The sequence below is a fragment of the Schistocerca piceifrons genome, chromosome 5 (assembly GCF_021461385.2).
Source record: "Schistocerca piceifrons isolate TAMUIC-IGC-003096 chromosome 5, iqSchPice1.1, whole genome shotgun sequence".
Classification (NCBI taxonomy): Eukaryota; Metazoa; Arthropoda; class Insecta; order Orthoptera; family Acrididae; genus Schistocerca; species Schistocerca piceifrons.
Genome location: NC_060142.1, coordinates 542,146,299 through 542,170,641, shown reverse-complemented (window position 1 = coordinate 542,170,641; position 24,343 = coordinate 542,146,299). Strand labels below are relative to the sequence as shown.

At 40.5% G+C, this 24,343-nt stretch overlaps 1 protein-coding gene across 2 annotated transcripts in view; it reads right to left on the bottom strand.

Moving 5' to 3' along the window:
- Window positions 1-24,343, bottom strand: part of LOC124798260 (NBAS subunit of NRZ tethering complex-like) — a 424,226-nt gene that overhangs the window by 146,033 nt on the left and 253,850 nt on the right. The window contains exons 28-30 of one of the 2 annotated variants that reach the window (XM_047261580.1): window positions 19,957-20,225; window positions 15,887-16,122; window positions 2,888-3,084 (exon numbers count right to left, since the gene is read on the bottom strand). In XM_047261580.1, the coding sequence (XP_047117536.1) occupies window positions 2,888-3,084; window positions 15,887-16,122; window positions 19,957-20,225 (702 nt within the window). The remainder of the gene's footprint in view (window positions 1-2,887; window positions 3,085-15,886; window positions 16,123-19,956; window positions 20,226-24,343) is intronic. The other variant, XM_047261581.1, reaches the window with a different exon arrangement.

Genomic DNA, 24,343 nt, shown 5'->3' with positions numbered 1-24,343 from the left:
GTATTGTAAGCTATTTCCTTTGTTGAAGGACTGCATTGCTTCAGGATTCTACCAATTAACCGCAATCTAGAGTTCGCCTTACCCTTTACTTGTGTAATCTAATCATTCCATTTGAGATCATTTCGAATATTCACATCCAGATACTTGATGGATGTTACCGCTTCCAGAGGCTGGGCATTTATTTTCTACTCTTACAGTAATGGGGATTTTCGCCTTGTTATACACAGTAGGTTACACTTACTAATATTGAGAGATAACTGCCAGTCATTACACCACACATTTATTTTCTGCAAATCGTCATTGATTTGTTCACAACTTTTGTGTGATACTACTTTCCTGCTGTAGACTACAGCATCATCGGCAAACACTCTAATGCTGCTGTCAATACCATCAACCAGATCATTTATGTAAATCGTAAAAAGTAACAGAGCTATTACGCTGCCCTGGGCACACCTGAAGTTACGCTTGTATCTGTTGAAGTCACCCCGTTCAGGACGACATTCTTTGTTTTTCTGCAGAGGAGTATGGGTACCCTGTATTTTGCAGCTCTGTTCATGCAAAACAAGTGGATGTTCCACTGAAAGAAACTGTAAGACTGACCACAGATGTGTGAAACATACACTTAAAGTCAAGGTCTATTACATGGCAGGCATTGCATCACCAGATATACTTTGTGAAGTAGCTGCACACATTCAAAGGAAAAAGGCTGAACTTAATCATTTACATCCTCTCCATGGCCATCAACCACTGAGATCTAGGTTGAAATCCTGTAGATGTTTCCTCAGTTCAGCATCAGTACTAACTATGTCTCCACACATTGCCACAGAACAACTGTGGGCAGTTAGACATGATGATCTTCAAAAGTGGATGAATCCTGCTGAGTGCCTACCATCTGGAGGTACTTGAAATTGGTCTACCTGGAGATCATTGAATGGGTTAAGATCAGACAATTATAAATCCAGGAGAACCTTGTCAAATGAGGATTTGCCTAAGTACCGACCATTTGCGAATGTGGAGGAGAACAGACGATGGCTCACCTCTATCATTGACCATGTTGCCGAGACATGCAGTGGTGATGAGCTGATGAAGGCTGAAGGCAGTGCTGTTGGTGTTGCCTAATTCTGGGTGAAGATCATTGAATTAATGTAAACTAAGTAAATTGTAGTTTTAGTAGTATCCCATGATACTCTACAGTTACGTAATGCAGAGTTTTGTATGGCTTGATCTGAGTAAATAAATAAATCACAAATATTAATGAAATTAGTAACCAGTTCTATGTCAGTAAGAAAGGAGAAAATCAGAGACTCACTCATATCACTGTGCAATAAAATTTCTTACAAATCAAAAACGAAGGCAGAGCAACAATGTATGCAATATCATGCATACATTTGCCAACAAAATTTATTGTCATAATGACCACACAGTTATACACCAAAAGATTTGTGAAAAATTAAGTCCTGGAGTCACAGACGCACATGAACAGCCTTCTACTCACGTACTGCACACTGCATATAATCATCATCACAGTACCGCATACGATGGACATATTTGTTTACACAACAGTTTCAATACCCTTTTGACCACCACTAGCAACAATGAAGATAGCACACACATTATTAGATGCTGTCTGTCTAGTTTTAAATGCAACTTGTACCTCCGGTCAAAACCAGTCCAGAGGTGTTGCCAGTATTGAAAGTCAGACCAGATGCCATTCCATTATGTCCCACTTCTATGCATGCTCAGTGGGGGGAAGCTCTAGTGTTGTGGTGGCCATGTTGAATGGGCAACATAAGATGCATATGTGCAGGTTTCTTCCTATGGAAAGACCAAAATTTTCTGACAAAATAACGATAGTGACATAACTGTTTGCATGATATTCTTGATGTATCCTGCACTGTTCAATGTTCATATGTATACTTACAATAGACTATAATGCCTACTATGATTCTGTGGGCTGCTGCCTAATCACTCCAACTGCTGCTCTGCTTGTTGATGCCACAAACAATTAAAAATCATCATTAAAGCCAAAGCATAATCTGCTCTCATCATCAACCACAGTTTTGTGCTATTCATTTCTTAGGTGCATCTTCACTACACCAACAGAGGATAGCTGAACACTGTTGAGATGCAAATGAACTCTGATAAGAAGCATCATTGCTTGAAACATCATCTAGCAGATATTGTGGGTGCAACATTGGTCCTAATTTGCACTGCACACACTGTGCAATCAGCAATTGCTGCTTATCTGATGTGACAGTCCATCCATGAATCTACAGACCACTGCCATCCAGAACTAGAATGATTAGCTTGTTTTATCACCTGCACTGTCACTGACACATATATGACATCTCACATTAAGTGTAGGGAAATTCTTCTTAACAACTATCTAGCATCCTGTAGGCCTGCAATAAAACTTCACAGAAATTTAATCAGTTATGTGAATCATTCCAGTGACACTACTTTGACATTTTCATAATTTTTAATAACCTATTTTGAAGCTTAGAAACAACACACCACTATTTTGAAAAGTTATGGACTCAAGTGTTTTCACACTGAGTGGTTCCAACTTTATCCATAGCAAGGATCTTAAAATCATGCACTTAATGCACACCATCAGTGTAGCAAACAAACATGGTGATTTTACATCGCATATACATTTATATTTATTATATTTAATTTTTCACTAGTATATTATAAAATGTAACTATTCACATTTCAGGGAATCAGAACAAACTTGGCCCTTGATGAAAAAAATTAATGAAATACCTTAGAATTTGAAAATTACTTTTAATGAGAACAAGATTCAACTAGAATTCCCAAGCAACATACAGAACAGCAGTATCAGTTTTCTTGTTGATGTATGGTAATTAAATTAAGTAAAGCTTACATGGGCAAACCTAGAATGGAGTCCTGTTGATACTGTTTGTCCACTGCAAATCTCTTCAAGTCAATTCCACATCCAAATTCATTCAGCCGTTGACCCTGTAGGAAATCTGACATCGTTTTCTGGGACTGGATCAGATATTCAGTCCACACTCCCTGTGCCCTGGAATTCTCAACCAAGGATACCATGTGGCTGATGAGCTACAGTAGAGGAAAAGAACACAACACATTTGATTTGATTTACTACAAGTAAAACACATGGACACACTAACATGTCCACTGAAGTAATACTGCTTACATAATGCTAAAGCACTATTTGAACATTTGAAATTTACTTTTTTTCTTTTATTTTATACATTTCCAAAAAATTGGACAGCAAAATGACAATACAACAGTAATGAAACCCTCTTTACAAAGGGCCTCCTGGGAAAATAGCAATGAAGGATGTCACTAATTTGGAATAGGACTCCTGATCCATAACTGCATAATGGACTTGATCAAGGACTTCTCATCGAACTCCCCTAGTATGGCAACTTTAAAAATTAAAGCAATGAACAAAATGTATACAGTGATAAAAGTGCACACTCCAACAATGACAAAAACACAAGAGACAGAAGAAATAGGCAAAATTTGGGAAGAGGCTGACCAACTGATATCAAACATGCCTGATACTCATATTAAAATTCTGCTTGGAGAGTTCAATGCAAACATAGCTCAAGAAAGAAGATATTGTACAATGGTGAGGAAATGACCAGCTCACATATTAGAAAAGAAGAATGGGCAATGACTGACTGGACTGAGTGTTAATCATGGACTTATTTGGGAACACAAAGGATTTATGATATGTCTACATGAACTAATGACCTACAAATGCCCCAATGTAAAATTGGGAGTTCTGTCATGATCATATAGGCATAGATACAAATGGCCAATGTCAAAGTCCTCATAAAAGTCAAGTTAACAGCAAAAAAGAAACACAAATCATTCCAATCCAATATGACAAGGAGCCAGTTATTAAATAAATAACACGGTACATTTGTAGAAACCTAAAACACCTTTAAGTGACAAACTGACAATTAATAACCTGAAAACTATAGATGAAGAAATTGCTCTTAATATAAAAAGAAAGAAAAGTGCTTGATAGAATGAGGACTGTGACAGAGCAATTAAAAAAAGGCACAAGGCGTAAGTCAATAAGGCATCTCCACAAAACATTTAAGCCCACATTAGTTTCCTGCATCACTTCTGTTAAGGAGTAACTGTAACACACACTGAACTGCAGCTTGACCAGTATGAGGGCTCGTATTGGGCAGAGTGAGTGAAGAAGGGATGCAGGTGGCAATTGGAACGAGGGGTGCGGAATGGCGGATGATGGTTGGGAGGGATTAAAGGATTGCAAGGACAATTCCCACTTACATAATTCAGAGAAGCTTTTGTGTGTGTGTGTGTGTGTGTGTGTGTGTGTGTGTGTGTGTGTGTGTGTCTCATAGGGGGGGAGAGTGGAGTTGGGGAAGGGGAGGGAGCTGTGAAGCAACCAATGGAATAGAGTGTTTCACACTCAGCAGAGTGTTCTGCCACTGACAATGAATGGTTAGCTCTGCTCTTGGCCACCGTTTGATGGGGTCTGTTCACGGTGTTCATGTCCTCGTAAAATGCTGTGTGCACGTTTCAGCGGAGTTGGTATGTGACAACTGCTTTCACAGCTAGTCCTGCCTCTGGATAGAGTAAGCCTACGATAAAACTAGAGTAGTATGTGCTGGGTGGTTGTAAGAGGAGGAGGAGGAGGAGGAGGAGGAGGAGGAGGAGATTAGTCTTTAATGTCATGTCAACAATGAGGTCATTAGAGATGGAGGACAAACTCAGATTAGGGAAGGAAGGGGAAGGTAATTGAGCATGCCCCTTCAAAGGAACCATCCCGGCATTAGCCTAAAGTGATTTAGGGATATCATGGAAAACCTAAATCAGTATGGCCAGATGCAGGTTTGGACTGTCATTCTCCTAAATGTGAACCCCATGTCCTAACCACTGCACCACATCGCTTCGTATGGGTGGTTGTACTGAATAGCACATGCACCTGGGCATTATACAGGTGTATGATCTGCGTGGCAACAAGTGGGAAGTAGATGTGGCATCAGGATGGGATAGGGTATTACCTGGACTGGCTGGGCAGTGGGATGGCACTTTGAGAGGAGTGGAAAGGATTGTGGAGAGGACTTTCCTCAAATTTAAGCACAATGATAAGTAGTCGAAGTTCTAATGTACCACTACTGCGTGAAAATATATTGCCCACAAAGCAGTGAAGCACATCAAAATGAAATATAATTATACCAGAGAAAGAAAGTTGCTACTCACCATATAGCGGAGAGGCTGAGTCGCGATAGGCACAATAAAAAGATTCACACAATTATAGCTTTCGACCATTGAGGCCTTTGTCAGCAGTACACACACACACACACACACACACACACACACACACACACACACAAAATGCAACTTGCACACACGTCTGCAGTCTCAAAGAGCTGAAACTACACTGCGAGCAGCAGCACCAGTGCATGATGGGAGTGGCGACTGGGTGGGGCAAAGGAGGAGAAGGGGTGGGGAGGGGGAGGGATAGTATGGTGGGAGTGGCGGACAGTGAAGTGTTGCAGTTTAGAAGGAGGGAGGAGGGAAAATGCAGAGGAGTGAGGGGGTAAGTAGCGGAAAGGAGAGAAATGAAAATAAAAAGAAATTAAAAGACTGGGTGTGGTGGTGAAATGACAGCTGTGCAGTGCTGGAATGGGAACAGGGAGGGGGCTGGATGGGGGAGGACAGTGACTAATTAAGGTTGAGGCCGGGAGGGTTATGGGAACGTAGGATGTATTGCAGGGAAGGTTCCCACCTGCGCATTTCAGAGATGCTGATGTTGGTGGGTAGGATCCATATGGCACAGGCTGTGAAGCAGTCACTGAGATGAGGGATATCACGTTTGGCAGTGTGTTCAGCAACAGGGTGGTCCACTTGTTTTTTGGCCACAGTATGTCGGTTGCCATTCATACAGACAGACAGCTTGTTGGTTGTCATGCCTACATAGAATGCAGCACAGTGGTTGCAGCTTAGCTTGTAAATCACATGACTGCTTTCACAGATAGCCCTGCCTTTGATTGGGTAGGTGATGTTAGTGAGCGGACTGGAGTAGCTGGTGGTAGGAGGATGTATGGGACAGGTCTTGCATCTGGGTCTATTACAGGGGTATGAGCCATGAGGTAAGGAATTGGGAGCAGGGGTTGTGTAAGGATAGACAAGCAAATTGAGTAGGTTCAGTGGACAGTGGAAGTGGGCAGGACATTTCTCATTTCAGTGCACGATGAGAGGTAATCGAAACCCTGGAGGAGAATGTCATACAGTTGCTCCAGTCCCGGATGGTACTTAGTTACGAGGGGAATGCTCCTCTGTGGCTGGTCTGTGGGACTTTGGGAGGTGGTGGGAGACTGGAAAGATAAGGCATGGGAGATTTGTTTTTGTACAAGGATGGGAGGATAATTACGGTCAGTGAAGGCTTCAGTGAGACCCTTGGTACATTTAGAGGACTACTCGTCACTGCAGACATGATGACCATGGGTGGCTAGACTGTACAAAAAGGACTTCTTGGTATGGAATGGGTGGCAGCTGTCGAAGTGGAGGTATTGCTGGTGGTTAGTAGGTTTGATATGGACGGAGGTACTGATGTAGCCATAGCCATCCCTGAGGGGAGGTCAACATCTAGGAAGGTGGTTTGTTGGGTTGAGTAGGACCAGGTGAAGCAAACAGGGGAGAATTTGTTGAGATTCTGGAGGAATGTGAACGAGGTCTACTCACCTTCAATCTAGATAGCAAAGATGTCAACAGTGAATCTGAACCAGGTGAGGGGTTTAGGGTCCTGGGTTTTTAGGAAGGATTCCTCTAGATCGCCCATGAAAAGGTTAACATAGGATGGTGCCATGTGGGTGCCCATAGCCGTATCGCAGATTTGTTTGTAGGTAATGCCTTCAAAGGAGAAGTAACTGTGGGTGAGGATATAGTTGGTCATGGAGACCAAGAAGGAGGTTGTTGGTTTGGAATCCATAGGGCTTCTGGAAAGGTATTGTTCGATAGCAGTAAGGCCATGGGCATTAGGAATGTTAGTGTACAGGGAGGTGGCATCAATAGTGACGAGCAGGGCATCATGTGGTAAAGGCAAAGGAACTGTGGAGAGTCAATCGAGGAAATGGTTGGTAACTTTTATATAGGAGGATAGGTTCCGGGTAATAGGTTGAAGGTGTTGGTCTACGAGAGCAGAGATTCTTTCAGTGGGGGGACAGTAACTGGCCACAATGGGGCGTCCTGGGTGGTTTGGGTTTATGGACTTTAGGAAGCATGTAGAAGGTGGGAGTGCGGGGAGTGGTAGGGGTAAGTAGAGAGATGGACTCTGGAGAGAGGTTCTGGGATGGGCCTAAGGATTTCAGTAGTGACTGGAGATCCTGCTGGATTAGTGGAATGGGATCACTGTGGCATGGTTTGTATCTGACAGTTGACGGAGTCTATCTGCCATGTAATCCTTGCGGTTCAAAATAGCGGTGGTGGAGCCTTTGTCTGCAGGTAGGATTATCAGATCGAGATCAGTTTTTAGACGGTGGACTGCACTTCTTTCTGCGGATGTAAGGTTAGTATGCATGTTGAGGGATTTGGGGAATGATGGTGAGGCAAGGTTCGAGGTTAAGAAATTCTGGAAAGTTAACAGGGGGTGGTTTGGAGGCAGTGGGGGTGGATCACGGTTGGACAGAGGAGTGAACTGAGTTAGGCAATGTTCAGTATTGGTCTTTGGTTTATTCTGATTAGTTGGATTGGTGGCGAAAAAGTGTTTCCACTGTAGGGACCGGGAGAAGGAGAGAAGGTCTTTAACTAGTCCTGAATGGTTGATTTCAGGAGTGGGGCAAAAGGTGAGGCCTTTGGAAAGGACTGATATTTCTGTGGGACTACGGCTTCTGGAGGAAAGGTTCATATTAATTTCTTTTTATTTTTATTTCTCTCCTTTCTGCTACTTACCCCCTCCCCCCTCTGCATCTTCTCTCCTGCCCTCCATCTAAACTGCAACACTTCACTGTCCGCCACTCCCACCATACTATACCTCCCCCTCCCCGTCCCAGCCTCCTCCTCCTTACCCCCACCCAGTCGCCACTCCCAACATGCACTGGTGCTGCTGCTCACAGTGTAGTTTCAGCTCTCTGAGTCTGAGACTGCAGACGTGTGTGTAAGTTGCGTTTGTTTGAGTGTGTGTGTGCACGGGCGTGTGTGTATGTGTGTCTACTGCTGACAAAGGCCTTAATGGCAGAAAGCTATGATTGTGTGAATCTTTTTATTGTGCCTATCGCGACTCAGCATCTCCACTATATGGTGAATAGCAACTTTCCTTCTCTGGTATTGTTACATTCCACCTGGATTTTCCATTGTTTGAAATGTAATTATTTACTTCTTCCCTGAAAAGTAACTACTATTTGAAGCGTCTTGTAGTGGAAGCCCTAGTGTCTGTTATTAAACATATATAAATAAAAAAGTAATAATGTAGGGAAAGTTCTAGTTGAGAATTATGAATTATTTAGGAATAAAGTAGATGACTCGCTGGAAGGCAGAAGCGCTGCTTCATCGATAGGTACAAAAACAAAAGGTACAAAGCCAGCTCTTTCCTGGCACATGGTGAGTGCACTGCAGTGAGGTGGGGATGCAGAGTGGGCTAACTATGGGTATGGTAGAGGGGGGCAAGTGGCAGATGCTTGGGCAGACGATTTCACAGACTAGGGCTTGAGATGGCAGCACAAAACCAACTAGCTGACAAGAATTGGGTGGGGGTACTGGGGCAGGGGATGATGTGTGTACACACACACACACACACACACACACACACACACACACACACCTGGATGGATGGGTGGGTGGGTGGGTGAGGGGACCTTAGGTATATGCCAGGAAGGTTACAGGAGTAAGGGATGTGCTGCCAGAGTGATCCTATCTCAATGGTCCAACATAACATCCGACCCCTGCTTAAAGCCTTAGGCTCTTCCCGGAACATCTTCCCTGAATCCAACTTCCTCCTCACCCCAATACTCACCTTCTACATGTTCCCAAAAATCCACAAACCCAAAAATCCTGGACACCCCATAGCAGCTGCTTATTATGTCCCCACCGAAAGAATTTCGGTGCTCATAGACCAACACCTCCAACCAACTGTCCAAAATCTAGTCTCATACATCAAAGATATCAACCACTTCCTTCACTGACTTTCCACTATTTCCACCCCTTTCCTTCTGTATCCCGACTCATCACTGCTGACGCCACTTCCCTATACACCAATGTTCCTCATGTGCATGGTCTTGCCACTGTGACCACTGACTCTCCCATGTCTTTCAGACTTCCTTTTTATATTGGTATGGCTACCAATCAGCTGTTCAACAAGATAAATGGTCACTACCAAACTGTGGCCAAGAGCAAAGTGGACCACTCTGTGGCACAACCTGCACCTGAACATAACATAATTGATTGTAATGGCTGCTACACATGGGCCATCTGGATCCTCCCCTCCACCACCAACTTTTCTAAACTGCCCAGATGGAATTTATCCTTACAACACACCCTCTGTTCCTGAAATCATCCCATCCTCAACCTGCGGTACCCTACTGTTCCCACGCCCGGCTACCAACAGTTTATGCCCCCTGTGTCTTGTGCACTGCTCTTTGCCAATGCATCCAACAATCTTTTCCCTTCTCTAGTTCTCTGCTTTTACACTACCCCCCCCCCCCTCAACAATCAATGCTCTGCCCCCAACCTGCTATCACCCCTCCCCCTTCAGACTGCTGCTTTTGTCTGACACAGCTGCGTTCTTGCCAAAGCAACCAGAGATAATAGTCATGTGTGCAAGAGGTGGGCTTGCTTGTGCAACTGTTTGTTGTTTGCTTTCCTTTTTGAAGAGGCTTTGGCCAAAATCTCAATGTTGTATATGTCTGCAGCTCAGTATTTCATCGTTACAGTGAGTAGCACTCTATCCTTTTCGTAACAATGTTGATATTCCAAGCTGAACTTTCCATTCTTTGATTTATGAGAGTCTGGAGTTTATCACATTCTGTTGGACTGTGTGAAAATGTGACATAATTGGAGTCTACAGGATTCAGAATGGTAGAAAGCCGCACTAAGAGTAAAGCAGGAGGGTTTGGGACCCCAGCACTTGCATTCTTAGATGAGCAGGAGCAGACACCGTACACTCAACAGCTTCAGAATCAATGCAGAAGAGATCACCTATTGTCATACACTTACACAGGCCATAGTCTAAACTACTGTGTTCAGACACTCATACCACAGGTTCTACACTCAGATGGGGTCGAAAACATAACTTTCGGAACAGACATTTCAATACTGGCCCTCTCAACCACTATGATAGGGGTGGCCAGCATTCAGTATCCTCAGAAGCTCCAGAAGAGACCACATAGTAAACACCACACAAAACACCAAGCCTCTCAATGCATGTAGCAAATTTGGTTCAAACAAATAAAGTAGGCAGTTGAAAGTGTACTGAATACACAATATACAACAGTGAAGAGCCTAACTACCTAACTACCTGAGTAGCATCAGCAGCATCTGATGATGAGAGTGTGCTAAGCCAACAAAATGTTGTACCAGCGGGCCAGTCACAGCAGGATGCATGCCGCAAAATTGGCTTTGCAGCTGTGACACTGGTATAAACTTGATACCATCACTGCAAAACTGTGAACCACTCAATGAGTGGTCCATTAAGTGAATAAATGTACTCTCATGACTTTATCATTATGCCTCACTGTTTTTCAAAAAGCAATAGAACATAATTTTTTTTTTGTCACATGGCACGTCACATACAGGCATTCGACTGGAATATTAGTGACTCCTCAATAAATACAGTTGTATGCCTACACAGATATATATATACAAACAACATATATTTATGTCAAAAGAAAGCATGTGCCTGCACATGCAGTGTGTTAAACATAAAAAGTTAAAAAAGTGGTACATGTCTTACTCTTTCTTCAATTTCTTACACTGTAATAACATTTTCTTCTTATGTATTTTTCAGCGTTTACTTGTGTAGTTTCTAGCTTGCATTCCTCGGACTATAGTCTATTGCTAAGCTTCAAAGCCATGAAAGACGTGGTACTTTCAAAGGCAATACATAACCTGAGCTGTATCTTGTTTCATGACTTATTTCCTGTTGTTCCTGTTGGATCGTAGGGCAGCAGTAAAGATGTTCCATCTGGTTCTGCTGGCAGCATCTTGTTTCATAAGCTTGTGTAAATGAATTTCCTTCAAAAAATTGTGGTTCTTTTAGCTCGAAGAGGAATATTTTACACACAAACAATATAGGAATTGTCATTAAGTCAAGGCTCTTGAATAATGGATTTCATGATTGCCTATTGTTTGTCCCCATTATAGCTCTGTAGCTTGAACTCACTGAGGTGGGTTTTTCAATACCCCATACAATTATGCCATATCTGATATAAAATATGCATGATGAACAATTTTGTCAACAGCTAAGTCAGTTACTGTACTCAGAATTCTCACTGTGAAAACAAAACTTTTTAATTTGTTCACTAAGCAATCCATGCAACTGGTTCATGTCACATTTTTGTTTATAGTTACTCCAAGAAATGTAACAAAGTCTGCAGTGATCAGTTGTTTGTCCCCATAATTTAATTGTGATACACATTCAGCAGTTCTTGTACTTAGGCCTCTCTTTTTCCACAGTTCCACTTATGCAAGTTGTATAGATTAACTGCCATTGCTAAAGATGGCAAATAACCTACACAACTTGTCAATTTCATGCATTATTATTTATCCAAGTGCCATATTACTGAAGAGTTTGTTACGTATACTGTAATAGTTCTTCATTGTTTCTGAGGTAATCTTATATGACATGTGGTTTATGCAATACAGAAACAGTAACAGGCTTAGTGTGGCACTAGAACAGGTTCTTACACCTTTTTGCTGTACAACTTCCCTCTGTTTTCAAGATTTTCCATGGAAACAACAAACCGTCACCGTGTGAAGCAGTAGCTTATGATTTACCGTGTGAACACTGTAGTGAGGTCACAAAAGATACCAAATATGCACAGCTTGTGATCAAAGAATTTTGTTATTTTGTTGTTTAGTCTGTTAAACTGTTGTGTTGGCCACAATTATACTAGGCTATTAGCAGCTCAACAGGCCTGAAATTAACCAACATCAACCTCTGATGCAACCTTTCACTGTTCCCAAGAGTTGCACCATCAGTTTATCATTTCCACCGTGTACACAGAAAACCATATGAACATTAAGAACTGCTGCTCTCTAGCATCCTACCATCCCAAGTGTTTGTGCATTTTGTGCATCCAAGATTAAGCTACCAGCCTTCCAAAAAGACATATTCTTTCCTTTTTTTAAAAGATAGAGAGAGAGAGAGAGAGAGAGAGAGAGAGAGAGAGAAGAAAAATAAAAGAAAAAAACTCATCATAACATTAGTACATTGAAGAGCGAAATTTCCTAATGTATTAAAATATGTATACTGGTTCACCTGGGAGAACACTGCCTATGGAAGAAAGATCTTGGTCGAGTTCCACTACATCAAACAATTTTAAACCCCAAAATATTCTATGAAAAAACTCATATCCCCACATCATACTCAAACAAGCTCTGTGCGTAAACTGTCTAGTATCATCACTATGCACTTCAGTGTGGCACAATGTTTCATCTTCAACAGCAGAAGGCACCACTGCAAGCTGAAGAATGAAGATTAGTTTTAACAGTCTGTTGATGATGAGGTCATTTGAGATGGAGTACAGGTTTAATCTGGGAAATGGTGGGGATGGGCCTTTTTTTTCTTTTTTCAAAAGACTGCTCCTGGCATTTTTCTTAAGCTATTAGAAAATCATGGAAAACTCGAAATTAGATGGCTGGACAGGGATTTAGTCATTATTTGGTCTTGTGGGGCTATCTGAGTCAATGCTACTTAGTCATGGAATGCGTCAGTACACAGTTTACAGAGTGCTGATTAGAACATTCATAAACAAAAGAAGCTAAAAAATTAATAGAACACCAAAAAAACATCATGAGAGAGTATAAAAGTAAATAATGCATAATGGAATAAAGTTCTGAATTACAGGTAGGAGCTCCTGCACAAACAGGAGTAGTGTGCCATAAGGCAACCTTTCAACTTAGCCTGGACAACTTGGGGTTTATCACTCTATCTTTTTCAGTTCTGTGGAAGCCTAGTGAAAATGAAATCTGCTGAGTACTGCACACGTTTCTATACAATACTTAAGGAAGTGTTTTTTAAGTGAAAATTGGTTTTCTGTCTCTTTTTCACTGAATTTATGTTGTTCCTTCTTCTGAATGAGTCAGCAATGTTCATCGTAAATCCCACAATTAGGTATTTTCACAGGGATAGTACAGCTAGCATTCTGAGGCCTGAAAGACAGCCTACACAAAGTTGGTGACCTGAAACAGCAGATTCGCCTGACAGCCCTTTCCTGATGAGTGCACACAGTTGTTCCAAAGTAGGATACCATAGCAGATAAATGGATGGAAGTAAGCAAGCCTGTGTTTCATGGAAAATTATTCTTATTATGAAGATATTAGCATTCAGTTTCTGTACATCATCTTGAACATGATACTTCCTAGAAAGCTCTCATCTACATCTACTCTCAATTCCTAAGAATTTAAAATGGTTGTCTACACTCACCATATGCCTACCCTGGTACAGTAAAATTTCACTATCACAAGAGCTCCACATGTCAGAAACTCTATGCAACAGAACCCTGAAAAGAATTGACCGAGTTTGTTGCTCCCCCCCCCCCCCCCCCCCCCCCCTCTCCACAAACCCTGCTCCCCATTTATTATGTGAGATCAGTAGTCAGATGAACCATTGTGCAGGTTCTTCATCTAATGCTACAATGTTCCAACTTTAGGCATTGCTTTAGTAAAGAGGAGGAGGAGGAGGACATTAGTGTTTAATGTCCCATCGACAATGAGGTCATTAGAGATGGAGCACAAGCTTCTCTTTCAAAGGAACCATCCAGGCATTTGCCTGAAATGATTCAAGGAAATCATGGAAAACCTAAATCAGGATGGCCGGAGAGGGTTTGAACCGTCGTTCTCCCAAATTCGAGTCAAGCGTGCTAACCACTGTGCCACCTCACTTGGTATTACTTTAGTATTCCATGCAGGGGCACAAGTAGTCATGGGAGACCCAGTGCTGGTACCTATGGTGCTGCTGCCACCCCCCCCCCCCTCCCCACCCACCCCTGAGAAAAACCCTACCTTTTCTCCTCTACCTTTACTCATTAAAAACATGGCCCACATCTCATCTCTTGCAGCCAGTACTCATACCCCACTCCTCTCCTTCTCTGACAACTATGTCATCAACCAAGCACCAAGCAAGCCATTCTCCTCCCACTTGGATCAAAAAGTAATGTAATAATAATTTTTTTAGAAGAACAGTCTAGTTAATTTTAATAAATGTCCGCCCCCAGTAGCTGAGTGGTCAGCATGACAGAATGTCAATCCAAAGGGCCCCAGTTCGATACCTGGCTGGGTCGGAGATTTTCTCCACTCAGGGTCTGGGTGTTGTGTTGTCCTAATCATCATCATTTTATCACCGTTGACGCACAAGTCGCCGAAGTAGCGTAATATTGAAAGACTTGCACCAGGTGAACTGTCTACCCGACAGGAAGCCCTAGTTACATGACATTATTATATTATAACAGCTGAAACAGCTATTTGTCTGTGTATCACTGCACACATCAAATACTGCACACCTTTGCTGTGGTTTCCATCCAAACATTTGTTTCATGCAACTCTCTTCATTAAACAACACAAAGTCCAGGATGGAACAACAAGAAATAATCAAAATTCACTGCCTAAAAACTGATTGTGACCTTATAATCCTACCTGCCGAAAAAGTCACCACCATTGTTGTTCTGAACCACAGGGAATACCTGGCAGAAGGCTCCGCCAGCTGTCCGATACATCCATGTATAAGCCCTGCCACCATAGCCCCATTCCAGAAAACGAGTAGTATCTCCAATCCCTCCTCAAATTCTTCCATGAACCTCTCCACTGAGTCTCTCTCTCTCTCTCTCTCTCTCTTTCTCTCTCTCTCTCTCTCTCGCCCCCCCCCCCCCCCCCCCCCCCCACACTCTGCATAACCATGACCTATCATCCTATACTGAAGACATAAAACATTTCCTCCACTGCCCATCCATAGTTCCTCTTCCTTCAGCAGCCAGAACCATGCTTGTCACTGCTCAAGTCACCTAGCCTCTCCACTACCATCCCCAACACCCGTGGCCTTGCTGTTGCTGAACAGTACCTTTCCCAAAGCCTGGCTGACTCCAAACCTACAACATTCTTCCTGGTCAAGGTGACCATGACCAATCATGTTCTCATTCACGTCTCAGACGTGTGTGCAAGTTGCGCCTGCGTGAGTTTGTGTGTGCGCATGTGTGTGTACTGCTGACAAAGGCCTTAATGGCCGAAAGCTATGATTGCGTGAATCTTTTTATTGTGCCTATCGCGACTCGGCATCTCCGCTATATGGCGAGTAGCAACTTTCCTTCTCTCCTATTCATTAGTTTACTATTTATGATGGGGTAACTCTGCCATAACACATACTAACTTATGAAATTGAAAAGCTACTGGTGTCAAGTGATTATGACACTTACTTATCAGCAATTGTTAAATAACTAACATCTCAGTCACTCGGTTTCTATCCCAACACTAACTTCCAAGGTAAACCAGCCATCAATCCAAAGATCAGTTTGTGCACCATAGTGATAGTGAAGTACCTTGACATTTAAATGGACTTATTCAAGAAGTTATATGGGAACCTACAATTTAACATGCGTTCTGATCCATGATGTGACTGTTTTATGTAATAAACAAAATATAATAATGGTAAAAAAGGAACTAGTCTGCATACTTGAATACAAACACACAAACTGGTGATACGCACCTCAGAAGGATTATACAGGAACATGTCCCCAATAGCCATTTTTTCTGACTGACAGCCATAAACAGCAGAATAACCAGTCAGAGCACAATAATAGCAAGCTATCTGTATTGAAATAGCTGTGGCAGGTAGGCTGTCCAGGCAATCCTTCACCCTGTTTATGTCTGGCACCAGAAGCAGGTGAGCCAAGCCAAGGGTGGTGTCTTCAGGCAGCAAATGTTTTGCTAACTGAAGGAGGACTGGAATCCATACCAAATTTCTAGCAGTTAGCAATCTTTTAAGATTTCTTAAGTACACTTAAACTGAATGACAACAAATAAAAGTACTACTTACATTTAAGAGATAGTGTAGACTGAAATATCAATTATCAAAATATTGCTACAATGGTATATAAATAGAATGGAAATAATAATGCAATACTTTTTGGTGAGAACATTTTTGTAACTAACAAGATGTTTGTGAACACAGCGAAACTATGAAGTGTGCTGAATCTCCCCAAAATGCCAATAACCTATTGTGCAGTTAGCTGTAGATCTATCTTTTGAGGAATGACATAGCTTATAACAGTTCCCTCATGAGTCTCAATTAAGAATACATAGTAAGTAGACTTCTTCAATTTAACATTCCAAATTTTGAATACCATAGAATTCAGATGTTGAACTTTGTGAGTTGTGGAACTGTAATTATGTCTTGTGGAGCTGCATTGCACTGCTTCTTATTTGTTGTCATTTTTCATTCTTATACACAATCATAAATGTGTTTGGGTTTTCTCTTTTCTTATTTCTATTTTTGTGTTGTAATTATTTTTTTAATAAATGTTTCACTTATTTACTAATACTTAAGAACTATTTTTATAACAGTAACTTCTCATTCACAAGTAAAGGGCTGTTAGTGAGATAAACACACGTGAAATAAACTGGAGATTTTGATTCACAAAGGATGAATATTTTTGATATTACAGTGTACATCATTCTCCCATGATTTAGCTTGAAACTAATATATGGACAGTTTCTACAGCTTTCATTAAATGGTAAAGATAAATGTTTGTTAAATATTTTTTCTCTTTCAAGATCTTTCCCACAAAATGCATTTGATTAAATAGCTTATTTTCCACCCTCTTTTACTTCAGGTTTAATCTTTTCTACTGAAACACCATGATCTTCTGGCATCATTTGCTCTTCATACTTTAAATGTGTTCATCTCATCTAGCATTGCTCCTGGAATGTCATTATTTTCATTCTCAACTATCTCTGTTATCAAGCGGAGGCATCACCTTCAGGGGGAACAGTAACCATTAGAAATTATGCTCACAGAGCAGCCACAAGTTGGATATAACTTTGCTTTATTGACATGTTTCATTCGACAAATACAAGTATCTTCAGAAGTTTAGCAGCAAAGGGTCACATATTGAATGTATCTGTCTGTGTAAAGCACTGTTGTGATCAATAAAAAAAATTATAAAAGAAGGTTACAATTATGCAAGCTTTCGGAAGCAGTGGCTCCTTTTCTTGGCCACAGGTGTTGAAGGGGAAGGAAGAGAGGTGAAGAAAAAGGACTTGAGAGATATAGATGAAGGGTAAAATTCAGCAAAGTCACCCAGAACTGTGGGTCAAGGGAGACTTACTAAACAGGATGAGAAGACCATCCGATCCGGTAAGTCTCCCGTGACCCGCAGTTCTGGGTTACTTTACCAAAATATACCCCTCTTCCTAGATCTCTCCAGTCATTTTCCTTCACCCCTTCTGCCCAAAAAAGAAGCCACAAGCTCTGAAAGCCATTATTGCTAATCATCTCTTGAATTACATAAAAGCTGAAAGGAATCTTCACATGCTTGTAGAATTTATTCATCACTTGAACTACATGAGTGCAGAAGAAAATCTTCACATGTATAGTTTATTCTCTGTTGCAGTTAGATGCCATCTGGCAGCTTAACTGGTATTATGTGATGCCTACCCAGTAAAGTTTATGCTTGTGTTTTTATAGACTACTGTTGTTGTTGTTGTGGTCTTCAGTCCTGAGACTGGTCTGATGCAGCTCTCCATGCTACTCTATCCTGTGCAAGCTTCTTCATCTCCCAGTACCTACTGCAACCTACATCCTTCTGAATCTGCTTAGTGTATTCATCTCTTGGTCTCCCTCTACGATTTTTACCCTCCATGCTGCCCTCCAATGCTAAATTTGTGATCCCTTGATGCCTCAAAACATGTCCTACCAACCGATCCCTTCTTCTAGTCAAGTTGTGCCACAAACTTCTCTTCTCCCCAATCCTATTCAATACCTCCTCATTAGTTACGCGATCTACCCACCTCATCGTTTCAATTATCTCTCTTACTAAATTTTCATCCTACCCTCTCACATCATTTTAAGAACATTTAAAAAGAGTTTTAATTTGATTCAGTATATCCTCCTATTACCATTTGCTTGAATCTTTCATCTTCCCCTTAATAATTTCCTCATTCAGTTTGAGATTTTCTTTTAATTCTTCATACCTATAACATCTTTTGCTGTTTGTGTAAGTTCCTTTGTAAAATAATTGCTGCTTTCATTTATGTATGTATAATCATCATTTTCTAATATACTGAATTTGTTGCTTAGTTTACTCTGGTAAACCTTCCAGTTCTTAATGAAGTTCTCATAACTCACACTTCTGATTCCTTTCTCATGAAATTCCAAAGTAATTCAGGGCAATCTCTTTCAGTATAATTTCATTATTAGAGAAAACAGACAAATTTAGTTTTGGTTCCCTACAGTCCTCACCAATTCAATTTTCCATATTATTTAACAGAAGAATGAGTTACAGGCAAACAAGTTGTTATTCTTAATAAATTCTACTAATGTCTAGCCTTTATATTTCTAAATATTCAGTGAATAACTGTTTGTGAATTTTGTCCTACTGTTCATCTTATAGAGGTATTTGCTATCATTTATCAGCTTGTGTAACTCTCTAAAGAGTTATTCCACCTCCTTGTTAGAATGTGAGCATCTTTGTGTACAAACTTGAATGATTACCATAAAATATCTTTTGTTTATCTTATTTTCAATGCACTTCTGATTACAATATTGTAACCCATTTGATTTTATTTAATTCTTATTCCAACTCCATTAAGCTTATTAATTGGATTCTCAAGTTATACAATTCACTGTCGCTAAATAGGAGAAACAGTTGTTGCTGAAGTCCATGTACTTGTCTCTTTACCTAATTTCATGTAGCAATGTCTGAGCACACAAAATTCTATTTTATTACTAACTTTCAAGCAAAACAGAGAAGACAAAATAAACAGAAGGGATATTTATACCTACCTTTCACAATTTCATTTATTTCACAGGCACCCTCTGCAATACTGATTACTTTTTCCGCAATGGGTATTCACAGAACAATTTTGGAATCATAATTCCTTTGTTAATATCAAGTTTTTTCCCTTATAAGCCTCTTTTCAATGATTTTTTTCTTCTAGTGTGCATGTGTATGACTAAAGATAAGCTTTAAAATTTCCCAAGCAAATTGGTCTCTTCTTTTATTTCAAAACAAATCCTAAAGACTATCCCTCCATGCTTCTCTCCATGCTTCTGCAGAGCCAGCACAAGTCTCAGCAATGTAGCCTCTAGCATGTTAATTCCAAGACATGCAGGGTACTTGACAATTTACATTTTTGGGCAATCATGGTAGCAGCTGATTTATGAAAATAAATACACTTGGGTAAAGAGGGGCCATTAGCTGCAGTGTAGTGATATAAAACCAATATGTACTGAGCTCTTAAGAAGTTATTGTTTGATTTTACCTGAATACAGGATAATGAAAGTCTTTTTTGTGTGAAATGTACTGTGTGAAAATCCCCCCCCCCCCTCCCCCCTTCCCCTTTCCTTTCCCCAAAACAAAGCAACAATTCTGGACTGGTGTTCTATAATATTAAGATTTGTTATGTACAACAACAACAACAACAACAACAACAACAACAACGCAAATTCTTGAACCCTTCATCAGCTCTCTGTGTAACAAACATTTTATGTAGTTATGGAATTTACCACACATTAATTTATTACATGCAAGAGATAATAAAATATAAACAACTAACCAGCAGTTGTATCCATCCTGCTAGGTCCATCTCCTGCAGCCCCTTCTAGCAAAGTAATCCTCAACAAAGCACGGCACAGTTCAAGTGCAGGATTAATAGCTGCTATATCTGGTAGGAAAAAGTCATCATACTGCGGATCAAATACTCCTGCACGACATTCAGGGAACAGAGACCTGTAGAACTGTGGCACAGCCTGGAGTGAAAGTGGTTCTCCTTGATTGTCATCTATTCCAGATGACACATTGTAGTTTCCAATTTGTACCCAACTGCTAAAACAAAAAACAATGAAATGTTTAATATGTCAATGGTAGAGACACGAAAACATAGTTCTACTTTCTGCCAAATATGGCCTTGGTTTTTTTTGCCAAAGGCTGTGTAGGTCTTTTTTGTCTAACATGGAAATGCAGCATTGGCCTTGCCCTCCCCCCCCCCCCCCACACACACACACAACTATATTACAGATAAATAATTGGTAGTGTGTGTACATGTGTTTGAATAGCTATGAAGGAGGATTAATGACGAAGTTTGTCATCAGTCTCACTCTTGTTTATGTGCCTATCGGTGACTCAATGCCACAACTACACAGCAAGCTGTTTGTTACCTTCATTCCTTCCTTTATTAACATATTAATTAGTTATTTCCTGTGCATTTCCTGCTACCATGACTGTCATTTGCTCTTAGGAACTCTTTACAAAAAGACAGTTTTGATGATTAACAAGACTCCTGACATTAAACATACATCATATTCCTTCAAAGATTCAGTCATCATGTCATATATACACTGGCCAGCATGAAAAACTTAACACTTCAATTTCTTACTAAAACTGAATATTTTTTAAAATTTATGGCACTTTTGAGACACTGATCCACTATCTTATGATAGAATATTGTAGTAGTGTCCAACAATGAAAAAAGAAAGATGATTATAAACAGATTTAATAAATCAAGCCAGAGCTGCACACTTCATGAAAATTTTGAATAAGCTCATAAAGGTAATACACGTCTGTTTCAATGTTATTCACTTCACACTTCACTTCACAGACCTCTGAGATGATCTCTGAGACCTCTGTTCACGTCTTCAAAGGCACGTATTGCCACCTCTTGCACCACTGATGGCATTCAACTTTTCAGGCATGCTCCTGATTAATGTAGTAATGCCTTGTTGATGAATCATATCCCCTTCCTCCAGGACGGCATTCTGTAGGTCGTGTAGGATCTCTGGATAGTGCTATGGGCTCTTCTCCCCAGCCGGTCCCAAATGTGTCCAATAGGATTCAAAACAGGGTTTAGGACAGGCCAACCCAAAGCATGAATCCATGTTTCATCTCGAACTCTTGCACAATTCTCACAACATGTGGGCATGCATTGTCATGCTTTAATGTAAAATCGTCACCAATAAATGAAACAAAAGGCACAACATTCTACAGACGGATTTCCTCTTCATACTGATGTGTGCTAAGGCTCCTATGCTCCACGAAAACCAAATATGTCCTTGCAGCTGTATTGATTCCTGCCCAACATTACAAAGGCATGGATGAGAATGAGCAAGGGAAATACTTCTCCCCTGGCCATCTCCAGACTCTCTCTTTTCTGTCATGTGATCAGAGACCAAATCACAGCGCATCAGTGAACAATACTTAATCTGATTGTTGTATTGTTCAGCCAAGATGTTCCCTTGGGAAACATCGCCGAGCTGTGCAGTGCAATCAGGTGCGTCCCAGACCTGAAGAACGTCTTCTGTACTGAAGATTGGCTTCTTCCAGTCTTCTTCAAATGGTTCTCTCACTAATATTGATCACTCAAACCTGTGGAGTCAATTTTGTGCTTCAACAGCAGTGATGTGACAGTTGTGGAGAACTTGAAATTGTAAGAAGTGGTCATCTCTCTCTGATGTTGCTCTTCTCGAGCCTGGTCTCCTTGCAAAACCTCCAGATTCCCTGTACCTCTATATAGCTCTGGAAATCGTGGTAGGTGTAGTCCTCAACACTTCTACAACGTAATGCATACTGTGGCCATCTTCCACCAAAGCAACAGCTTTTTCAGCAGCATGTTTACTCTAGAAAGCTGATTACGACAATCACACAAAGATCCTACAAACACGTTTGATTGAAAGGGGAACAATTCAGGGTAGAACAATATGCGCTACAAGAGCGGGAAAACATTATTCGCTCACCTTCAGTGACTTGTTTCCCAGGATGCATGGGAAAAAACAACTGAGGCTAGTGCAATAAACTATCAGCACTTCATTGTTTGCTCACAAAGCAACACCAATAACATACCCCATCTCAAAAAACTGGTTGAAGTGCTTCACTATAATTAAATAGATAATTACGCATTCATTTATTGGGTGCTGCATTTCTTGCTTATAGTCTGAGCTTGTAACATGTACATTAAAGTTTATATACATTTGTTAATTGCACTCTAAAATTATTTATATGGTGTTGAAACACAAGATCTCAGTTCATAATAAAGTATACCAGGCCCAAGGCACAAAAAGTTATTTTTTTTATTATACTATTTATCACTACATTTATGGATAAGGCAACATCATTACTTAACTTTCCGTTCACATCAACTGAAAGCTAGGAGAGAATTTCTGGATAACCAGATATTCAAGCTGTCTTTTATAAGTTTCTCCAATCAATATTTTTCAGTTAATTTGGTACACAATTATACAACTGTGCATCATTGGCATAAGATTCATTAACTGACAATCTCAATCTTCTGGAGACAACATGACACTTTTTTTGTGCCTATAATTGTGATTATGAATTTGGATGTTCATGTCAGTTATTTCAGTGCATTGCACCAATATAATTGCATGAAACATAACACTATCACAAATGGTTGTAATTTTAAATCAATGAATATATACTTTACATGTGCCATACATCTCAACAGAAAGAACATGTAAAGGAATGCTTATCGAGATGATGTAAACATTATCAGTGGATGTTGCACGAACTACTGTTATTAATGCCAGTCTGTTTGTGCAATATTAAAATCTGAATATAATGCAACACAATTTACACTCAAAATGGCTACACAATACATAAAAAACCCACAACTTTTCTAAAGCATTGATTTTGCATGACTGCTCTGCATTTATCAGCAAATACTTTGTTTACATATGTAGCTATCAGCTATGAATCTTTTTGGACAAGGAGGGGGGAGGCAGGGAGGGAGACAGCAAATTTTTGTCATATTTACAGGTATGGAAACTAGAAAGCATAAGGTGACATAAATGGGAATACCACCAAGGGGCCACTAACAGAGAAACTTAAAACCAATCATTAAGTGCTTTTATTAATAACACTTACCCACAACAACCACTGATAGACACTGGCCAACTCACTAATTATAAAGAAGCAGCAAAGTTCCAAGTTCATGAGTGATAAGTTCACAGGTGCTGTTATTTTATAGTGAATGAGAGAACACGATTAGTTGCACTTTTGACAAAAAAAGTGTTGCATAATTAGAACATCTATATCTCTGAGGCTCTCCTCAATATTGATCTATAGTACAAACACTAGTAAGGAAAGTTCTGGCAGAATGTAAATAATTTAGGAGTTAAAGAAGCTACTCAACAGATACAAGAAGTGTTGAGTCATCAACAGGCACTCAAATATGTGCTTCTCCCTCGCCCATTTCTATGCCACATGCCTGCTGCCTCCTTACAAGCAGTTAGCCATTCTTCCGTAATCCCCCCCTCAAGCTGTTTTCTCCCCTACTCTCCCTACCCAACACACCCCTCACACCCAGTTGATCTGTAGTCATTCTGTGGAGTTCTGCAAATTCCAACGTATTTCATCTTTTCCATATTTCATTGTTTGCAATTTTTGTGTGTGTGTGTGTGTGTGTGTGTGTGTGTGTGTGTGTGTGTGTGTGTGTGTGAATCAACACTTCAACTAGCTCCTGAATTATTTGGGTTATGGAAAAAAAGCATATCTATTTATCTGTTGATCACATGGGATGCATTGCCCTTGTAGGTATAAGGGAGCTGCTTCACTTTACCATTTTTTAAAGGGAACATTCCAATTGTACTTGTTTTTAATGAAACTACATACTATTTTGGCACTGCAAACAGTCTTTGGAGAGAACTTCGGCAACATAACACATGTGGTACTAGATTAAATAGTAACAAGATAACAGTGCTGCAAACCCCTGTCTCATCACCAGGAGAAGAGGTCTCTCAAAGACATGGCCTACTGCATCAAATGTATGCAACTTGGGTACATTTTGTGGGTTTACCTGTGAGAATGTGGCCCATAAGTCTGTACTCTGCTGTTGCAGTGATCAGGGAACTTGCTCGCAAAGCTATTCACTTCCAGAATATATGTGACACTAGAAAAAATGGTGAATGTCATGAACTGTCAGAGTATCATTT